Below are 16,445 nucleotides of genomic sequence, written 5' to 3' on the forward strand. Positions count from 1 at the left end.
GCATTCCTGTTCCTCTGCCTCTGTAACCCCTATACCTTCACATACACACACATACACACACACACACATACACACACACACAGGCATGCACATGCCCACACACACTCTTAATGACTTCTTGCTGTTGTTGGTCTAACCAGGGGCCTGCCTGTCCGGTCTGTTTGAACGTGGACACTCTGTCTCTTTACCACATCTGTTCCACAAGGTTTCAAACAGAAAGGCCGTCGGTGACCATTGCTCCTCCTTTTAATACTGATATTTTCCAAGAGAGACGACCTCAACCCAAAACATGACTCTCTAAAGTCAACAGCCACTGACACACTAGTGTAGGCGACAGTAGTATAGGAACAAGTTGTTCCATGGCTCTCAAATAGCACCATGAGTGTGTCCACTTCTTCCGCCCATGTATGTAGGGCTGTCCTGACAAAAACACCAAAGGCCTCCATGTAGTTCTGTGGAAAAATGCTAAATAGGAACTGCGCAGGGAACTCTGGATATTTAAAGGCTTTTATTCATTTCTTATTTTGACATTTCTTATCTTCCATTCACTGATGAAATCTTAGGATAGCTGTCAGGCTCTTACACATATATTGCTTACCTTTTCAGATAAATTCACTAAGACACACGTAGCATTTTGGGTCTCTTCATAAATAGAACGTCGCAATCCAAAAAAGTTAACTGGTCACTCATCCAAGGGAGTTGTGTGATCTTATACAGCAGTTTATTTATCCCTAGAAGCAAGTATGTTAATAAGGTCAAACAATTATTTTCTTGCTTCAAAGTAGATGACACAGTAGAATTTTATTTCGGGTCCTCAGCCCAGGCCGAGAAAAGAAAACTGTTTCTGGGAGCTTCATCTCACTTTACACAACATGAGTTTGTTAAAAATAAATTCTTTGAGTGTTCTTTTAATGTACGTTTTATTGGAATAATGTTATTCAAATCCAAAGCCTCCCCTAGGCTATGGCTGAGTGAAAGGGAGGACTGAGAAAAAGAGCAGTGCTTTGTATTCCAGGACCTAGTCGTGCAAGTCGAAGCCCATTGGAGGGGCCTCTGCATGCCATCTGATGCTCACATGGCCATCAAAAGTGCTAACTGGCCTTAATTCTTCCTACACCTGCAACAGTACCACTGTGTGTGATTATTACTGTACCAAAGATGACATGGCTTTATCTCAGGCAGTTGGAAACATGGGTACCTCAGTAGTTAGTATCTTAAATTAGTGCTGAAATCCTCCTCAGTCTGCTCACCATTCTGCGGAGAACTCCTTCCCTGGCTCTGCCCTACTTTTTTCCCTTGTTTACAGTCTTCCCTCAACCTACTGCTTCCACACTTCCTTATATTTCTGTGGCAACCCCACCAAACCTGCAGAGAACAGAAATTTGTCACTGCAGATAAGTAATTCTGTTCCCTTATTACAGATGAAGAAATGGAGGCTCCAGGAGTTAATATTTTCGTACAAGGTCACTCAACTGGCGAACGGTGAGCCAAGGTTTGGACCCAAGCCAAGGCTGTCTGGCATCAGAAGCTTCCTTTAACAACTGTAAGGCAATCAAATGCTGTCTCCCTGAGAGAGCCTTCCCCCAAGCCCACCCCTGCCAGACCCTTGCTGTAGTTCTCCTACTAGACTCATGTTATGTCCATGTCCATGTTTCCCTGTAGATCACATCGCTTAAGAATAGAAACCGTTTTTTACTTTTACCTAAAACAGTGAATTATGAAATTAAATTGACTGGACAAAAATATCTTCCAACTAAAATTATCCCATTGGAGGAACAGCTGAAATAATATGAAAACTACTAGGCAAACAGAACTTTATAAATGGATTTCAATCATATCATGGAAATGTCATATACTTTAAGCATGCATCACACATAAATGTGCAACATATGGCAGTCCCCAACTTACGGGTAAGGAATGTGAGATAGAATGGCTAGGTTTCCAATTAACCTACACAAGCCTATTTCACTTCTAATAAAGGCATCGATTTATTCCTCCATTCACTTTTTAAAAAAATGATTACTTATTGAATAAGTGAATAGAGGAATGAGTCAATGCATTTTAAAATTAGAAGTAAAACAGACTTTGGGGGCCTTTAATCAATAAGTAAGTTAACAAAGTTTAAATTGAGAAGCTACTATGTGCTCGGTGTTATGCTGAAATATAATCTTACTATTCTTGTTTTCTTTTTAAATTTTTAATGGTCTGGAAAATCCCAATAAAAAAGTATTAAGTAAATAAAATGGGACTTCCCTGGTGGCAAAGTGGTTAAGAATCCGCCTGCCAATGCAGGGGACACGGGTTCAATCCCTGGTCCGGAAAGATCCCACGTGCTGTGGAGCAACTAAGCCCGTGCGCCACAACTAGTGAGCCTGCACTCTAGAGCCTGCGAGCCACAACTACTGAGCCCATGTGCCACAACTACTGAAGCCCACGTGCCTAGAGACTGTGCTCCACAACATGAGAAGCCATCTCAATGAAAAGCCCGCGCACCGCAACGAAGAGTAGCCCCCACTCGTCTCAACTAGAGAAAGCCCGCATGCAGCAACGAAGACCCAACGCAGCCATAAATAAATAAATAAGTAAATTTAAAAAAAAATAAAAATAAAATGAATAAGCACTGGCTATGGATCAACTATTTTCTGCTTAACGCTTTTTTGCCTCTTAATCCTGGGTACAGATTAATGGCCTGACAAAAGCTATGATGTGTTAAGGTTTTCTCCTTTCTACTTCCTGGAATGTATATCTAGATCCATAAGAAAAATAAAATAATAGGAACTGCAGGGAAAATAAAAGGAAGACACCAAATTAAACATGAAGAAAGAGTAGAAAAATAAGGCCCAGGTAAGAGAATTTAATTTGTAAAATGAGAAAGGGACAAAAAATTACTTAAGAAAACCAACAGGGAAAAATCGATTGCAGTCGCAACTTTTGACTCATCTGATAAATCTCACCTAATGTCTAAGCACTGAATTATTTTAACAGTCACTGAGAGGACACCTCCCAAATGAACTTACTCAAAAATATCATTTAACAAATACTTATCGAGTACCTTCTGTATTCCAAACACTCTGAAAGGTGCTAAGAAAACAAAAAAGTAAAACAAACTGGGTTCCTACCCTCACAGGGTTTACAATCTAGTAGGAGAAATAGTCCTCAATCAAATAATTATTCACATAAAAATATAATTGAAAACTTTGACAATATAATTGAAAACAAGACTCTTTCAGTGGCAAGTAATACATCTCAACTAAAAACAGTAATTTTCTGATTTATGCTATCAGAAAGTCTAAGACTATCTATAGATGGCCTTAGATGTATATCTTCCCAACGCAGCAACCCCCAGAATAATTTTTTTTTAAAAAGACCCTCTCTCTTCTAGAATGTGTACATAACATTTAGGCAAGAATTAATTGGCCTGAGGTCCAAGATGAAAGGTTATTATGAGTATCCACCTTTGGGACACATGCTGAACTCTCTGGAAAAGCATGATATTATGATAAAAGGCCCAGGTGAACAACATAGAGTCAGACAGATGACATTCCTAAATAAATGATGGTGAGGTGCTGTTTCTAAAAGACTGAACATTCCCAAATAATGAGAAGGTACTGTTACCAGAAGAAGCGGGTAAGAGATACTGAGCAGATGAAACTATTAGATGTTCACTCCATAAAATTAGTGTGGAATACAGGAAGAGCTTGGGAGAGTGTTTCTAGAGAAGCAATAAATAAAAAGGCAAGGTGAGAAAAATGTGCTTGGAGAGTAACAAATACAAGTCGTTGAGTATATGAAAAATTCTGACCAAACCTTCAGCAAGTAGGTCATGTTCAAGACCTCAGAAAGACTTAACTCACATCAATGGGTTAACTCACATTCTGGGTACAGAGTAATGACCTGACAAAAGCTATGATGTATGCAGTATTAAGAGACCTTTAAGACTCTCGCTGAAAAAAATGTTTCAAAGGCCGCCCAGTGGTTTGTATCTGGAACTCTTGTAAGTATCTAATTTCAGGGAACATTTCCCAGTTTGCATCTTTAGCTTTGAAATACCTGGAAAGCTGTTCATGCAAATTTCATAGTTCAGTCTCTAATTTGTACTTCATTCATTGTTTATCCATACATCTTTTTTTTAACTATGGGATTCTCTCCAAGGAAACAAATGAATGTATTTTAATACTTTATCAGACAATTCAAGTTGCCGGATTATAAATCATTAAAGTATCCCTTTCTCTGTTCTTCCCAGCTTACTATGTGACTTGATCATTCTTAAACCATCATTTGTAAATGAATTCTCAGTTCTTCACAAACGCATGTGACAAATTCCCTTACTCTGAAGTCACTCAATCTCTGGTTTCTCTACACATTTTAATCATGGGTATTTAAATCTCAGGTATCATGTTAAAGAAATTATGACTGAGAAATTCTGCTCAAAGAAATATGTAGAAATAAGGTACAAACAAAACTCTTTGCCTGAGTGACAAATCTGAACAAACGTAGTACCATCATACAAAGTGGAACACTAACCAGATTCCTCCATTCTATGAATTTTCAAAGAGGGCTTCCTATATTTGGAGCTAGTGATGCAGTGGTGACCAGTCCCATACAGCCTATTGTCCTGGGCAGCTCACAGTCAAGTGCAGGCATGGCCTGTTACACCACTGACAATAAGTGACAGGATGAGGAGGTGTAGAGTGCACTTTGGCAAGGTACTCATCCCAGACTTGGACCTGGCAGAGAAACACTGAGAAATGATTCAATAATGCTGAAAATCAAGATGAAGCTGAGACCTGAAGGACAAATAGCCAAGAAGAGGAGGAAAGGGTGCTCCAAGGAAGAGGGAATGGCATGTGCAGTTTCTTGGGGAAAGAGAGCATGGGAAACTTGGGAGAGTATAATGGAGGAAGTGATACATTTGAACCTGGACAGGTAAACCAGGACCAGGTTACTGAGGGCTTTGACCTCTAGGGCGAGACCCTTAGGAAGACAGGAAGGTATTTTCAGCAGAGCAGTGACACAGATTTTCATTTCAGAAAGATCTTTCAGGCCATGAAATGAAGAAGGGATTCCAGCAGGACTATGCTGGAGGGAAGGTGGGAAGCTATTGAAATGAACTAGGCTAGAAACGATGGTGCCTGCAAGAGCAAAGATAAGGGAACTGGGGATACAGAAAGGCAGTTTCAAGTCAGACATCAGGGCTTGGTTTCAGAAAAATCAGCTTCTTATTGGCTGTGCCTATTTTACAAGCGACTCTTCTAAAAACAGCTTGACAAAACTGAGATTGCACAAATCTGGCTTCCTGCGTAAAGCTGTTTTGCAATGTCCAGACAATGAGACTATCATCTGCAAATGACTTTGAATCATGCTTGTTTTTAAAAATATCTGAAATGAACACAGATGTTAAAAAGATAATGAAGGTTAAATAACAAAGAAATGAAACAGCCTGCCTGGCTTGTCCATTTACTCCTGATTAAAAAATATCCAAATCAGTATGCATGAGTTCAGAGCAATGGCCCCTTATAAACTGTGCTGAGATGGAGATGAAGTTAGGAATTTCAAATCAAGCAAATTACAAACCTTTAATTTATAAATGCCTACAGTCTAAATAAAATCATAAATCTATTATCTTTAAATGGTAGCAATTTGTAAAGTGTACTCTCGTTCAATGTAAATTGGCCATGGAATTGATATTAATTAGCTAAAGAGCAAACATGAAGGAGAATCCTAAATCCAGAGGATTTCACCATTCTCATCAGAGCTGATTCTTATGAAGCAGCAAATTTAAAGTCTTGCTTGGTACTGCTATGCTGGTCCAGAGATAGGTTACTAGAATGACCCTGTAAAACTGTCATTTCCATGTTTATTTGCCTGGCAACCACCTGTCATTTGTGGTAGTTTCTAAGAAGTTAGGAATTAACATTCTTTTCCTTAGTTGAGTTGTTCATTTTAATTAACCTATGGTTTTCCCCTCGTATTTCCTAAGAAACAATTAGATGTACGGTTAGTATCATGATGTGATCAGGAAAACGGCACTAGCACTCAATCTAAGGACATCATTTCAACGAAAAAAGGTCACTTGCCCAAAAACCGCTATTAACAATTTGTTATGAAGCGCAGTGGTACTTGTTCTGGCTGTTGTAGAAAAGAAATTACATCATCTCCAAGTTGTTTAGAAATTGAAATCTTTACCAAATGACCCTGAGATATAATGTGATTTCAATCAAAAGTTCAACAGTTTTTAGCGAAACCTGAAAAGTTTATTCTAAAATAGATATGGAAAAGCAAAGAGCCTTGTAGAATAGCCAAGACACTTCTGAAGATCAAGAAGGAGGACAGCTTTGTCCCACCAGACATAAAGACTTGTTATAAGCTAAAGTAATTAAGACTGTGATATCTGCACAGGGATAATTATCAGGGTCCCACACGCCTCTGTCTTTGAAGTACTCTATCTCGGAAGATCCACCAGGGCTTATCCCAGGTTTTATATTTTAAAGCAGAACATTCACAGCCCCAATAACCCATGAATTCTACCTCTAAATAGAAGTCCTACATATGAACATGAAGAGATGCATGCAAGGATATTTACAGCACCAATGTTCAAAACAGCACTGACGGATGAGGGAAATTAAGAGGTACACACTTCCAGTTAACAAAATGAATGAGTCACAGGGATGAAATATACAGTTTGGGGAATATAGTCAATAATAATGTAACATCTTTGTATGGTGACAAAGGTGGTTAAAAGGTACAAATTCCAGTTGTAAGATAAATAAGTAGGGATGTAATATACAGCATGATAAACGTAATTAACATTACTGTGCATTATATGTGAAAGTTCTTAAGAGAGTAAATCATGAGTTCTCATCACAAGGAAAAAGTTTTTTTCTTTGTCTTTTATTTTGTATCTATATGAGATGATGGATGTTCTCCAAACTTACCGTGGTCATCATTTCATGATGTATGGAAGTCAACTCATTATGCTATACACCTTAAACTTACACTGTGCTATATATCAATTATATCTCAATAAAACGGGAGTAAAAATAACATGCCACTATTTCATTAAAAAGAAAGTACTGATTTTTTTGTTGATGGAAGATTAGATAAACCAATTGTGGAAAAATAACTGGAAGCCTGGATAAATCAATTGTGGGATAAATCGACTGGGAAAATTAAGAGCAACACAATTACATGTAATACATGTGTACAAAATAATAAATGACAATTTAGCCTCAATCAAAATTGTTTCACATATTTATAAATATTTTGGAAGTCTTGCCATACTTACAAATATTACTATAATATTCTGATGCAGGAAATATTTTTACACATACTTCATGTCAAACTAAAAGCTTTCCTAAAATCCATTTAATTTGAATAAAAGAATTAAGCATTTAGAAAACTATGCAAAATTTTAAAATTCAAATTATAAATCAAAACAGATAAGATATATTATGCAAGATATACAATATCCTATGATGTTATATCAGCATATGAAAATAAAACACTGAGCAACATCTTTATAATACAGCAAGAACACTTTCAAACTAAAATGTGAAATGGCATTTTTTTTTAACCTTACAAGTCAACTTTATTTTTATGGGGCATCCAGAGCCTTCAAATAGGTGTTAAAATATTCTTTAAACTTTTATCGTGTGACAAAAACTCAAATGACCCTCTCTATTCCCTCTCCAAACAAACAAGAACCAAAGAACAAAAATGCAAATACACAGCAATATGCCTTTTAGTTCAATTCTTGTTTCTTGGAATACAGAAAATTGTAAATAATTGAAACTAAAATAGATTCAAAATATGTAAATTATCAATTAGTGACATAAAATTAGGACAAGTTGATTGTCTACTAAAAGGACTAAATTACCAAAAAAAAAAAAAAAAAGTAATTATAGGTGTATATTCCCAGGAAATATAAATACTAAAACGTCACAATTAAAATAGCTAATATCAGTCAACTATACTTCACTTAAAATAAATAAATAGCTAATATCAGATGATATAATTCTTGAAAGAAGTATGCATATGTAGTCACTATAGCTAATTTTAAACATAAAACTACAGACTAGCAAAATAATGGAGAGGTTTTTTTAATCGAAAGTTCAGAACAGGATTCATTTAAATATCAGGAACCCATGTGCACTTAAAATATGCATTAGTATGGCAAAAATTACTTCATATATACTTTTTCATGAATATTTTGCAATGCAGATTACACTGATGTAATTTCTTCATAGATCCTTTTTCAATGTATTGAAGGAAATGGATAACAAAAGAAGGGGAGAGGGCAACCAAAAGAAGTCAGATACTGCTATGCCTGCAGTAAGGTCAATGGGCTCTTTTAAACAAACAAACAAAAATATACCAATTGAATAATCAGGTTCATGGCGTCAGTGGTAGCTGTAGTCTAAGCTGTATCTTGGAGAGAATTATGCAAATATGTATGTTAATGTATACAGACCTAGCATGAGCTATACCCTAAATGCACCTACAGGACTACTTTACATCTTGAAAATCATTATTACTTATGAATTCCACATTGTAAAATGACAAATTCTGCCTGTCTTACTTCCCTTTTAGGGTTTAGGGAAATAAATATTTTATTGGGTCCAAATTACAGTTTCAGAGAGAAAAAGTTGGGAGCTACTGCTACAAACAGATACATATAAACACAGAGGATATTATTATTATCTAAAAAACATCATTGCATGTTGAATGTTCCATATTCCAACTGGACCAAAGAACACATTATCCTCATCTAAATAAACCAGGGTGTACCTACCAAGCAGCAAGCTGAGAGAGAATTTATCAGTTTTATGTAGACTTCTCCTATCACTGAACACTCCAATATGTAGAAAATGTAGAATATGTAGAAAATTGGCTTTTAAATATTCTGATTCTTATGCAGTTTATCTGCAGTGCAAATTCTCATTAGTCTCTCTATAGTCTCATAGCCTCAATCAGCTAAGCAGGGTGAGACCTTGAGTAATATGTATTCTAGGGAAATTTTCCCGTTAATGAGTGAAAAATAATAGGTGGAGGAAGAGGGAAGAACTAAGTCATAAGATTCCAGAAAAGTAAAATGGAAGTCATTCTGCATCCCTGCCTCTATGACCCTCTCTTGAAAAAATCACTGGCCACTTTCTACTATAATGCCTGAAGCAGAACCAGTGAGGACAGCTGATTTTAATTTGGAAGGGAAAGGAGAGTTACTATTGCTTAGATGTGTTTGGCTGGCCTCTGGAGGAAGGGATTACAAGTCTGTATTTCAAGGAAGGTCACACGGTTTCTGACCCCATGTTCAGATCTACAATTTTTAACAGGCTCCTGACAAGACCTCTAATTCTATTTAAATACTCATATCTGTACCATCAATCCATATCTTACCACCTTTTTAGTTAAAGAGGGCAAAATAAAAACAAACCAAAGAAAAAATATGCAGTGGGTTCAAAGTCTGGTTACAATACAATGTAGAATTCTTTATATTCTATTCTTTCCTCAGATATTATTCTGTTCATTTGGCCAGGCAATATATGACACAATAAATTGTGGGAGAAACTGTCTTAGTAAAAGCATTACTACTTAGTCTGTCATTCTGCAGCAACTTCCTCAGTTGAACAGAATCATTGTCTGGAGGATAGTGAGGGAAGACATCCTGTGTGAACCTCAGTCAAGAAGAAAGACTTCTCAGAGTGGAATACTGGGAAGAGATAAATTAAAGCTTTGCAAAATATAAATATGTGCTCAGAATAATGGCAAAGGACTGGAGTTAGTCAGATTAAAAGAAAGCAGAAAAGCAACTTTGTAATATACAACCTTAGGTATTATGGTGACTGCTTTTTATTTACTTATTTTCCATCTCTACAACAAATACAAGATTTTAAGGGAGAAAAGCTGGACAAAGCTAAATGAGAGTAGGAAAAGATAAGATGAAGACCCAGGTAAACCAGTACAAAAAATGCAGGCCAGAAGGTTTATATACTTGCTGGATGTGGGCCACAAATTATGCTCTGAGCTTTCAAAAAACCACATTTTTTAAAAGTAATGTTTCTGGTCACTATTTATAATGTCCAGAAGATGCAAACAAACCAGTGCAGAAGAAGACCAACTATATCTGTTATTAAGACACAAGATCTTTCTCTCTGTGTCTGTCTGTCTCTCTCTGTTACTTGGGGAGCAGATACTGTGCAATGCATTGCACCATACCACCTCCCCCAATAACAGCCACCATAACAAGTTTTAGGAGACTATATTTTTAAAGCCACCTTCAATGTAGGTTAATGGCATGAGGCCTAAGCACAATTCAGTTCAAAAGTAATTTCACAAAGAACTAAACTTATTTAATAGTGTTCGTCTCCACTGAAAATAGAGCACCACCCCTATATATACATATTATGTACACATACACACATATACATATATATACACACACTGTACTTTAAGGTATTAGATTAAGTACTTCTGGTTTCTGAAAATACAGTCAGAAACCAGAAGTATAGCAGAATGGCGGAATGAACTTTTTGAAAGTTCTATCTATTAACAGAAGGTTTAAGGTAAATATCACCTAGCAGAACCATTATGACAGACCTCTGGATCCTATTCTCTCATTTTAAACTATTGTTCTCTGAAGCCCACTGTATTTTCATTGCCATCTTACTTATGGAAGAAAGTCATAAATAGAGCAAGAAGTATGAAAGTCTCCCAAGGTGACAGTCTAGTCAACAGTCCAGCTTGCACTGTAATCCCAGTCGGTTCAGTCAGTGCGACAACTATTTATTGCATGCCTGTGTGGTAGATGCCACAGGGGATTCACAAGTGAATGACAGCAGAGCCTGATACGGTCTAAAAGAATATATGAAAAAGAGATGCCGAAATGAGAAGGAAACAAACAAACTCCTACGATACCAAGCAGAGTTAAACCAGTGCCTTAAAAAAGGCCTAGAGTTCTCGGAGGGTTCTGAGAGACACCGCATCCTTTTGTGAACGGTGTCACTGGAGATAAGTCTGTAAGAAAAAGTAGAAGGTGGATGGGTGGAGATGGGTTAGGGAAGGAAGGGCAGGAGGCACGGCATGGAGCTGGTAGCGCCTGGTACACACTCTGGGTACATCAAGAAGCCTCATTTGGCTAGACTGTTAAAAACACGCAGGGGAGGGTGAGATGGGAAAGCAGTCTGAGGCCTCACGGTAATGGCCATGGTGAAGAGACTGTACTGAATGTAGTGGGGAACCAACTCAAGACATTAGATCTAATGGTCACAGTTGACCAATTCATTCATCTTCATAAATATACTGTTTCTACAATAGGAGATACCTTTTAGGAAGCAAAAAACTGAAACCAAAACTATTGAAAAGAATCCATAGTATCTACATCTCTGCATGAAAGTATGTGATTCTTGCAGAGATGAAATCTGTGGGGAAGAAATTAGTATTTTCCATTCCTAAGTTTTACTCAGGCACATTCTCCTTGATAAGAACCTGTTTCCAAAGATCAAACTTAAGAAATACACAAATTGTCCTAATTGTAATAATCCCAAATCTCTCTGCAAACATCCATGAATTTCAAACCTTATTTCTGAATTAAGTGTTCTAGATCACAGTTATGTCTCATTCCAAACTTACCCAACCTCAGGCTTCAACTTCTATCTATCCTCTAAAGGAAAGAGACTCTCACATTTTATATTTCAAAAATTTCTGTATGCAGTTAAGAGTCACTGATTTTAAAAAAACCTGTGATTTTCTAATAATCTGACGCATGTCCATTTTATAGAGATATTTGCTTGAATTAACCCTCTGTCTTAATCGTTTGCTCCAGGTATGTCTGCATATAGTTAGAAATTTTATACTAGTGACAGTATGTCTCAACAGAGATACTCTTATAGCAAACTCCACAAATTAGTAATATTTCAAACTAAGTTTTTTAACTCTAATGAAAGCAGAAAATAATAGGAAAATATCCAACTAGAAAAACAACTAAATGTAAACGATCTGCTAAAAATAAACTACTTGTTTCTAGAACACGCCAATATTGGAAAGTTTAAACACTGAAAAGTCCTTGGGGTCCTAAACTATTATTGTTCTCTCTATAGTGGTGAACTTCCTTGTTGCATTAAATCACATTTAAGAGCAATAATCAGGCCAAAATATAACTACATATTTTAGGCCTTTTTTCCTGATTTAAATTTTAGAATTCTACAAGATATGACTGCATCTTTCTCCTTTAACATTGTGACTAAACTATTTTTCAATCAGTTCAGGATATAAAGATGAATGTATAACAATATGGGAATGATTTGAGATTTATAAAAGTTAACATTATTCTAAGCTTATTTTTCTCTAAACATTGGTTGAGGTATACTATTTAGTGCGGGCAAATACTTTTCAGATATACATAGAATACATTCAATCCTAAAAGAAAATTCACTATATAATGAACGTTTAATCACAAGAGAGATAATTTTAAAGTATATTCTTGAAAATTCCACAACGTGTTAATAATTGCCAACAGTGATGCGAAAGAGAATACTTGGGGTTTTCCACTGTACTTATCACACCACACGAATGTATTCAAGGTGTAAGTCTACATGTAGGGAGTACTATATAAATATTAAATGAATAAATAGTTAATTTCAACGAAAATGGGAAATATAATAAACTCTCATTGTTTTAAATTGCCACTCATTTACGAATGTTAAGTTGAAATATCAAAAAATACTGCACATAGGAAAGAAAATATTGAGGATCACTCATCTCAGGTTTGGGAGAGAATGGGAAGGAAATTAGTGGTTTCTCTGCCCTCTGGTGGCAACAAAATCAACTGCAGCATTTCTAAAGGAATGCATAAAAAATGTCCTTTATGAAATCAGACTCCCCTGCCCCCAACCCCCGCCAAAATGTTTGTAAAAAAATCCTGATTGCTACACGCCGAATTCCAAGACTGTCGGACTTTTAAAAAATTTCCTGTATTGAACTTTTTAGCTAGACTATTTTACAAAGGAAACTATATTTTTTCTTCCATTTCATTGCTGTATTTTAGGTATTACAGTAGCCTAACCATTTAATTCCAAGATTATTTAATAAAATTAATGCAGACTGATAACCAGGAAAGAAGTTACTTCGTTTTGTAATAAATCTCAAAAAATTTGCTGAGAAATATAAAACTATTCCTTTTTTACTCAATCCTGTAAAGATGTGGGCTTCTAGAGTAGTTTTCCACCAGAAATACTGGTTTATAATACCTGCAGCTCTATGTTGAACAATTTACGTATTTCATATTCCCCAAATCAAAGGCTTTTAACTAACTGTTCAATTTTAGAGTGGAGTAAATTTTATCCTCAATTTGAGAACTCAGAATAGTAAACTTATTGTATGCATTGTTCTTTTCTCAGTAACATATTATTAATGAAAAAAAGTTCAGGAAAAAAATAAACATCTGCTGACCTTTTATTTTTTTTTACTGTAAATGCATTATTTACTCCCAGTGCCGAAGAGGTTTTCAAATAAACAACCTGGGATGCATTTTTGGCACACGCACCTCTCTAACCTCCTTTGGAAAGAAGTAAATTGCTTTCTTTAAGCATTTATTTATTTCATGAAGTTGCCCATGAAAACTACTGTGGCACTTTTTAAAATAAATGTGCAGCTTCCCAGACGAGTAAAAGCCTTTTTGTTTACCAATGAAATGTAGCAGAGAAATACACAGAAGGTACGATGTATTGATATAAATAATACCTAGTCAAGAACAACCTATGTCCATCTATGCAGAACCCATTATATGTGATAAAGACAAATCAACATCCAGGAAACTTGCGTTTTATTCACAGCTTTAAAAGTGTTGTCATCTTGTTGCCCTCCCCCCGTCCCCCAACACACACACACACACACACACACACACACACACACACACACACACACACACACCACACACACACACACACACACACACACACACACACACACACCCTCCAATCATAAATTGGAGCAGAGTCAGAATCTGTGCTTTCTCCATAAGAATTTACACCAGGGGCAGACACAGTGTTTCAGCTGTCTCAGCTCGGTAACATTTCATTCAAGGACTTCCCTTCAAGAGTCACCTCACCTGGGAATCCCCAGGTGCTCTCCCTAGCCTTCCATCTGCGACTGGCAGGTTTGACATTTGCGGACGCCAGTAGACTTCCTGAGGAGCCACTTACCGTTTCCCCTCCTCAGGATTAAAACAGAACAAAACAAAACCTTGATTAGCCTCATCAGCAAGGTTTTATTTCCTTTTTCTTTTCCCTGTAAGTGTTTTTGCTCATTCACCTCCTCTCGAAGTCCATCCATTTCTTCCCAGGGGGCAGAAATGGGGAGCAGGCACCCGGTTCACAGCGGGCAGGGTTCGGAAGGCAGCTGAACCTCCGGCTCAGCAGCGCCTCTCCAGGAGGAGCCGGCGCGCCCAGGGCGGCGTCGCCGGCTCCGCGCTCGCCCCGCGGGGCGCGGCTCCGGAGGGACGCGCACCTGGCTGGAGCAGCCAGCCCTGGGAACGTGCGGGGCCGGGGCTCCGCGTGGGGGCAATATCAGGCCACTCGGAGGAGGCCCTGCACGTTCAGGCCTGTCTGCGAAGCCGGCCGGCGGAGGACAATGGGGCCAGAGGTTGGTCTCCAGAGGGGCGCCCGCCCCACCTCTGCCACCTCCTTCCTTCCTCTGCGTCCCGCCGCACCCACCCCGCCCCACTTCCAGCGCCCGCTCAGCCCCAGACAGCACGAGGGAGCTGAGGTGGGGATCGCCTGGGGGGAGGAAGGTGCGGCCCCAGGGAATTTTCTCCAGCAGAGGGGAGCTCTGCAATCCCCCGCTGCCACCACGTCCACCCCCTACCGCCCCCTTCGCGCACTCCCTTAGTTTACCCCAGCAGCAGGGAAGGAGGAGGGGCCGGGGAGGACACAGCCCAGGCTGCCAGCTCCCGGGCGAGGTTATCAGCGTAAGGTTTGCTCTAACCCCAGAGCCCTCTCTGGGCGCGTCCGGGGAGTCAGTACCACTCCCTGCCAGCCGCTCAGGTGAAGCAAGCGGTAAATCCTTAAGATAACCCCCAGTCCCTACCACCCTACTCATCCAGCCAACATTCTTCTGCCCATTTGAGAAGCCCAAGTTTAGTCGAAATGCAATTGCAATAACTTTGCCAAGGGCATAGGTGGGGAGGGAGTGGGTTAACAACGGGGTGCCAGAGAGGTCTTCAGCTGGGCACAAAAGCAAGAAGCGAAAGTGGATCTTACCATTGACTTGGTTTCCAGGCTTCCCTTCAGTGAACTGAAACCGGTCCATTAAAAAGTGGCAAAGTAACACAACTCCTGCAGCAGCCAGGTCGGCCCTCGGGAACCTCGCCATGCCGCTGCCGCGACCTCCCTCCCCTTCCCCGCCAGTACTTCTCCGGCACCCTGTGCCCCGGGGCTCCCGCTGGGAACGGGGACAACGGGGCCGAACGCTGAGGACTGGTCTCGGCGGGATGCAGAGGCCTTTGTAAATTTCTCTGGGACTTCACACCCGGGAGCCGGGAAGAGGAAGAAGGGAGAGCGAGGGGAGCTCAGTCCTCTCCGGACCTCCAGGTCTCTCTTCACAACTTGCCACGACACTCGCAGCCCTCACCCCAGACACACAACAATTGCGGAGACGAAAGGCCACTTGAGCTGGGGCTGGCAAACTCTCCCTTCCGCACAAGCAGCGCCACCCCGGTGCCCGTAGACGGCGACTTCCGAGGCCCCGCGATGCGCTCCACTGGGTTCAAAACAGATCTAATTCCTCAGCCAGCGCGGGTGCCTGTCCAAATCCAAGAGGGCTGTCGGCTAGCAAGGAACTTTCCCCAGTCCTAGGGTGGCCCCCGCGGAAGGTTTGGGTTTGCGGGAAGGGGGTTACTGTGGGATGGCGAAACCCCTCCGACAAGTTTTTCTTCTTTTCTTCGCCCCGACGCTGGGCGCGCGTCCTTGCTCGCAGCCGGAGGGATGAGCAGCCCCAGAGCTGAGCCCCGGGAAGGCTCGGGCTGCAGCAGTCTGAGGTCCGAAGGCAGGAAAAATGTATTGGGGGAAAAAAGAGAGAGAGAGAGGAAGAAGAAAGAAATGGGGAGGGAAAAGTCAGGCTGAAACCTATCGGGAGAGGGTTCCTCCTGGCTAAGGAGGAGGTGGCCCCAAGCCCCGCCGAGCCCCGGAGTTTGGTGGCGGAGGAGGCGCCGCCGCCGCCGCGCTCCCCCGCACTCCAGCTCCACACTTTGGGGAGGGAAGGCAGCTCGCAATTTGCCAGATCTGCCGCTGCATCCTCCCCCCCCCCCCCCCCTCCCCCCCCCCTCCCCCCCCGCCAATCCTCCGCAGTGGCTGGAGTGATCTGATGAGAATGAATCAGAGCTCAAACTCACCAGGGGCTCCCCGCATACTTAGAATGAATGCACACACCTAGCCCTGCAAGGGCGGCCCTGG

At 40.1% G+C, this 16,445-nt stretch overlaps 1 protein-coding gene across 3 annotated transcripts in view; it reads right to left on the reverse strand.

Annotated features, from left to right (window-relative positions):
• Nucleotides 1–16,229, reverse strand: part of PLXDC2 (plexin domain containing 2) — a 413,295-nt gene extending 397,066 nt beyond the window's left edge. The window contains exon 1 of one of the 3 annotated variants that reach the window (XM_007447295.1): nt 15,255–15,508. In XM_007447295.1, the coding sequence (XP_007447357.1) occupies nt 15,255–15,366 (112 nt within the window). In that variant the 5' untranslated portion in view covers nt 15,367–15,508. Of the gene's footprint in view, nt 1–15,254 lie in introns of all 3 variants that reach the window. The other 2 variants (XM_007447296.1, XM_007447297.1) reach the window with 2 other exon arrangements.
• Between the last annotated feature and the right edge of the window lie 216 nt (nt 16,230–16,445).

This window comes from Lipotes vexillifer, unplaced genomic scaffold (assembly GCF_000442215.2).
Source record: "Lipotes vexillifer unplaced genomic scaffold, Lipotes_vexillifer_v1.1 scaffold297, whole genome shotgun sequence".
In the NCBI taxonomy this organism is placed as follows: Eukaryota; Metazoa; Chordata; class Mammalia; order Artiodactyla; family Lipotidae; genus Lipotes; species Lipotes vexillifer.